At 43.2% G+C, this 6,361-nt stretch overlaps 1 protein-coding gene across 1 annotated transcript in view; it reads right to left on the reverse strand.

Annotated features, from left to right (window-relative positions):
* Positions 1-156: 156 nt before the first annotated feature.
* Positions 157-6,361, reverse strand: part of LOC115223234 (oligosaccharyltransferase complex subunit ostc) — a 12,768-nt gene continuing 6,563 nt past the window's right edge. Inside the window, exons 2-4 of the mRNA XM_029793724.2 lie at positions 3,992-4,065; positions 2,644-2,861; positions 157-216 (exon numbers count right to left, since the gene is read on the reverse strand). Coding sequence (XP_029649584.1) covers positions 198-216; positions 2,644-2,861; positions 3,992-4,065 — 311 coding nt within the window. The 3' untranslated portion in view covers positions 157-197. The remainder of the gene's footprint in view (positions 217-2,643; positions 2,862-3,991; positions 4,066-6,361) is intronic.

Below are 6,361 nucleotides of genomic sequence, written 5' to 3' on the forward strand. Positions count from 1 at the left end.
GGAATTTACCTGGTCGGAAATACTTAAAACTTAAGTTTAGTTTAAGAGTAACTTTTTCCTTTTTTTTTACCTGGAGACCTTTACAAGGTTTACGAAGGTTACTATTCATTAGATTAAATCCATAAAAGCGGAAAAAAAAAACAACAAATAAGAGAATTTATCAAATACAAATGATATTTATTCACTTTAAATCTTCACTAAGCCACAAGGTAACCCCTGAAATGGAAAAGAAAGAAGGTTTCAATTAGCAAAAACATTAAATTTTTACTTTTTCTTTTTTACAGAAACAAATTTAGTCCTGACGAATCATCATTTAACATCCGTTGTTGGATGGCTTGACTGAGGTCTGGAGAGCCAGCGGCTGCACCATGCTCCAGTCTGATCTGGCAATGTTTCTACAGCTGGATGCTCTTCCTAATGCCAACCACTCTGAGAGTGTAGTGGGTGCTTTTTACATGCCACCGTCATGAGAACCAGTCAGCAGGTACTGACACCGGTCATGTTTGGATGGTGGTTTTTATGTGCTACTGGCACGAGAGCTAGCCAGGAGGTTCTGGCACTGGCCACGTTTAGATGGTGCTTTTTGCGTGCCACCGGCATGAGAGCCAGTCAGGAGGTTCTGGCACTGGCCACGTTTAGATGGCGCTTTTTGCGTGCCACCGGCATGAGAGCCAGTCAGGAGGTTCTGGCACTGTTACGTGCCACCGGCATGAGAGCCAGTCAGGAGGTTCTGGCACTGTTACGTGCCACCGGCATGAGAGCCAGTCAGGAGGTTCTGGCACTGTTACGTGCCACCGGCATGAGAGCCAGTCAGGAGGTTCTGGCACTGGCCACATTTAGATGGTGCTTTTTGCGTGCCACCGGCATGAGAGCCAGTCAGGAGGTTCTGGCACTGTTACGTGCCACCGGCATGAGAGCTAGTCAGGAGGTTCTGGCACTGTTACGTGCCACCGGCATGAGAGCCAGTCAGGAGTTCTGGCACTGTTACGTGCCACCGGCATGAGAGCCAGTCAGGAGGTTCTGGCACTGTTACGTGCCACCGGCATGAGAGCCAGTCAGGAGGTTCTGGCACTGGCCACATTTAGATGGTGCTTTTTGCGTGCCACCGGCATGAGAGCCAGTCAGGAGGTTCTGGCACTGTTACGTGCCACCGGCATGAGAGCTAGTCAGGAGGTTCTGGCACTGTTACGTGCCACCGGCATGAGAGCCAGTCAGGAGGTTCTGGCACTGGCCACGTTTAGATGGTGCTTTTTGCGTGCCACCGGCATGAGAGCCAGCCAGGGAGCACAAGCCACAGCTACTAGAATATAATTTTGAAGTTAGGAATAGAGAAATATAAACTTGACTGATTTATAGAGGATAAAACAAAAGAAAGGAGAGTAGTGATGAAATCAACAGAAGTAAACAAAAAGAAAATGTCTTTGATTCCACTGAGGAACACAATTCTTGTCCTTGGGTAGCAACTGTTGCTTCCTTTTTGATAGGAACCATACAAAGTGTGAAAAATGCCTAATATTTCCTTCAAACTTTGCTTTTTTTATATTTATTTAAACCCCAAAAATCTCTCTCGACACATGGCTATGATGTTACCCAACTGCTCGTGAGCAGAGATGTACATATCATCAGCCACCAAGGGACATGCTCAAGGGGTTAAGGTCAAGCAAATCTGTGGTATAGAGCAGAATATTTGCTATAATGATATTTCTGAAATTCAGTAACCTCAGCACTGAATCTGTCTGAAATGTTATGGAAAATAGGTCAGTTTCAAAACATTGATGTCCAGGTCACAAAAGCAAAGTGTGAAGAGAATTTCGTTTGATTTTTTAGACAGAAGCAAATAGGAAATAACACTCGCAGACCAAAGACAAGAAAATTACAAATTCTGTTCCAGTGTTCTATGCCTGCTCAGTCCCAGCCGAGTTGGGCTAAAGACGAACAACAGCAGCAGTTGAATGTGGTGCAGACTCTAATCAACAGAGAAGCAAAAGTGGGATTCTTGCCAGAAGAAGGATTGGAGCTTGGTTTTCGTTTTGTATTCAATGAGGCAAACTAGAACAAGAGTTAAGTGCATTGCTCAAACGAGAGTAATGAAGTCTCAAGTTTATCATCAATCAACATGTAACGTCCATTTTTTTGTCCATGCTGACCTGGGTTGGACAGCTGGACGGCAACTGGTCAGGCCAGGGACCACACCAGGTTCCATGGTGTGTTTTGGTTTGGTCTCTACAGCTGGATACTTAACTCTTTCTAATGCAAACCACTTTACAGAGTGTGCTGGGTGCCTTTTAGATGGCACCTTAGTCCTAGCAGGTTAAGTTAATTTTTTGGCTCAAAAAGCGAAAAGCAAGGCCATGTAGGGGGACATGGAGTTATGTACAGAGAGGGTGTTCATGCAAAGAGTTCAGGCCATTTCTGGTCAAGAGAGACTTTGAACCGAGCGGTCGTCGGCATCTTCACTATCTCGTCTGGCAGCTTATTCCACGGATCCACAACCCGGAAGGAGAAAGCCCCTCTCCTTCGATTGAGATGAAATCGTCGCAGATAGAGCTTTATGACTTATGTGCTAATGGTGAGGGGACAGACTACATGGGAGAAAGAATTATAAGAACACTGCATCAGTGACAATGAGGAGGAAATACTTACGGCAGCTTCATCCTCATAAACACCCAACACATGAAGAACGAGGTTAAAATGGTAAGAAATGATACGGAAAACAGAAGGACTCGGTTGAGGCGGGGCAAACTTGGTTTGTTGGTTTGGTCAAGGATGACAAAACCCACACCTCCGAGGGTGAACAAGAAGCTGGAAGCCAAACCCTCCATTATGTATTGACCATTTACTCGATACGGCATGAAGGCCACCTGCAAAAGAAAGAAGAGGCAAAAGTGTTGGACATGTGTCAGTGGTTTAGTGCAGGGATGGACATTTTGTTTATCTGTTACTCAGCCACAGTGCCCCCCCCCCAGCAAAATTCTGGTTGTGTTAAAGTTTTAACCCTAATGGTCAATGGTTTTGCATTTTATAATGTGATGGGTCCATAGCAAAGCATCCTGAACATTTTATTCTGTTTACTGAATGGCTGTTCGCCATCCTCGTCTAGCATCTGTGTCGGTGGCATGTAAAAAGCACCATCCGAGTGTGGCCGTTTGCCAGCCTTGTCTGGCACCTGTGTCGATGGCACATAAAAAGCACCCACTACACTCACGGAGTGGTTGGCGTTAGGAAGGGCATCCAGCTGTAGAAACACTGCCAGATCAGACTGGAGCCTGGTGCAGCCTTCTGGCTTCCGAGACCCTGCTCGAACTGTCCAACCCATGCTAGCATGGAAAGCAGACGTTAAACGATGATGATGATGAATAAGGTATTAAAAGTGCTCCAGTACACCACAATTAACAGAGGTTTAACAGTGATTTCAGGTTATGCTTTGGGGCTGAATGCTCTTCCTGTTGCTAACCCTTATCTCTGTTTCAAGTATGGGATCTTTTAACCGTTTCTTTTTCCTTAATTTCTATGGTCTTTGAAAGTGTAGAGGGATCTATTTAACAGCTAATGTAAATATTACATCACCATTTCACTGGAACCATCCCCCCCCATCAAAATAAAACTCTGCATCTTCAGTTCCAATATCAAGGCCATTCTTCTTCATGGCTCACCGAAGCCATAAAGAATAAGCTACGGATCTTCATCAGCAAACGTCAGCACTACATCCTCCAAGACCAAATTTCTAACAGAAGCTTTAGGATAGAACAAACCAAACTGCCATCAATCCATTATTGATGAGGTGATGCCTACTTTTAGAATGACATTGTAGGGTAGATGTGAGAGGCCCGATCTGGCTAGTCTGAACAAGTAGAGTATTTGGGCTGGATATGGTCAGTTTAAATGCTAAAAGGTTAAGCTACACCTGAGCTATGCAAATGTGAGTTCTCATTGGTGTGTGTGTGTGTTTTGTGGTAGGGATAAAAAAACCAAAAAAAAACGGGTCCCTTACCGGTTTTGTGTTTCCTCTTTCATCTGTTGTTGATCCGATACTCGGAGGTTCCACAATGACATCATAAATGATTCCTGAAAATAACAAGGAAAACAAAAAAAAATTAACAATAACTGTTACACAGAGGCTTCTTTCAGTTTCCACCTACCAAATCCATTCACAAGGCAAGAAATTTAGGGCAGTGGTTATTTGGTTACAATGGCATTTGGAAGGGCAAGCATTTGGCTGTAGAAACCCTGCCAAAATTGAGACATCGGAGCAAGACGTGGTCATCTAATTTATTCAATCTTGTTGACCTATGTTTTGCAATTTTAGCAAAACATATTAAGCAACACTAATAATAAATTAAAAAAACACAAAAATAAACAAGCTTTTGAAAGTTTTATAGATATTTCAAAATTATGATGCTAGGTGTTTCCATTATTTTGTCCAACCCATGTGTGTGTGTGTGTGTGTGTGTGTGTGTGTATATAAAGTTAATCCAAACATGAAAGCACAAAAAAACACAACGCGAGGACGTGGAACAAATATAGTGTTATTGGATGCTCAGGAAAGAAAGAGGGTTTAACGTTTCGAGCGGAGCTCTTCATCGGAAACATAGGAATATATATATATATATAACCCATGGCAACATGGGAAGTGGATGTTATCATGATTGACTCTAGTACTTGACTGGTACTCAGCTATTAAAGGTGATCTTGGCAGGATTTGAACTCAGAATGAAAAGAGCCACCACAGAGTGTCTTATTCGACATCATCATCATCATCATTTAACGTCCGCTTTCCATGCTAGCATGGGTTGGACGGTTCAACTGGGGTCTGGGGAGCCCGAAAGCTGCACCAGTCCAGTCAGATCTGGCAGTGTTTCTACAGCTGGATGCCCTTCCTAACGCCAACCACTCCGAGAGTGTAGTGGGTGATTTTATGTGCCACCGACACAGGTGCCAGACGAGGCTGGCAAACGGCCACGCTCGGATGGTGTTTTTTATGTGCCACCGACACAGGTGCCAGACGAGGCTGGCAAACGGCCACGCTCGGATGGTGTTTTTTATGTGCCACCGACACAGGTGCCAGACGAGGCTGGCAGACGGCCACGCTCGGATGGTGCTTGTTACGTGCCTCACTAACAATTTAGCCAAATAATAATAATTATAAGTTTGCATGCAAAATTTAGAACGACATTGCAAGGTAGGTATGAGATGCTAGATATGGCTAGTTTGAACATGAAACTAGTAGAGTATGTGGGGGTGGATATGGCCCTAATAGGGCTAAAGACAATATATCTCACCAAGGATTTGAACACAGAACATAGAGGAAACTAAAATGCAGGAAGTTCTTTTCCTTTTTTATTTTTACTGCTGCAGTGCAACTAGTTTCTCGCAATCTAAGAATACTGCAAAGTGAGAACTCATTCCTGTGAAATGGTAGAACCTGCTGGAACCAACCACAGTTATCCTCTTCATCCGCATCATTTAATGTCCGTGTCTCCATGCCAGCACAGGTCAGATGGAATTTGTTGAGATGTCTTCTAATGCCAGATGCCTTTCATGCCATTAAATCTCGCGTGTTTCCAAGCAAGGAAATAATTCTCCACAGCCAGGAATCCTTTTTTCACAGAAGACTAGAAACGGACAACACTGCTTGTAGGATGATGTTCATTTTACAGCCATCACCTGATAACACAAGGGTTTCTGCGCACACCTAAGCCATAATCATTAATCCAACAAAATACATTTTGTTTCACTTATGGCTCTGCAGGAATTTGTCACCTCTTGGAATATATACAGGAGTTGGACAAAATATGGGAAACACCTTGTGTTTCTCTCTCTGCAACCCTAGGATGAATTTGATCAGATAAAATGCTTAAATAGTCTTGACTATTAATTCTACCATGAAGGGAAACCATTGGGCCGGTGGATTTCCAAGATATGGCCCCTCAGATCATCACAGATCCTCCGCCATGTTTAACAGTTGGAAGATGGCAGTCTGAGTCAAATGCTTCCGTTGGCTGTCTACACATGTATATTTGGCAGATGGTTGGAAATACAGTAAAGGATTACTCGTCTGAGAAAATAACATTCTTTCACTGCCCTAGGGACCAATTTTCCCCTCTTTCTCAAAGGCTGTCGTTACTTTCGAGACAGTACTTCTTGATACACCAAACATTTCGGCTGTTTTCATTACGCTAGCACCTGCCATACGAGCACCAACAATTTGACCGCTTTGAAAGTTCGATAGATCTGTCATTTTAATGAATTTTAATTACCTTTTTTCGATGATATCTGAACAGAAACAGCAATTTTAGTAAAACATATTAAGCAACACTAATAATAAATAAAAAAACACCAAAATAAACAAGCTTTTGACAGT

This window comes from Octopus sinensis, linkage group LG22, assembly GCF_006345805.1.
Source record: "Octopus sinensis linkage group LG22, ASM634580v1, whole genome shotgun sequence".
NCBI lineage: Eukaryota > Metazoa > Mollusca > Cephalopoda > Octopoda > Octopodidae > Octopus > Octopus sinensis.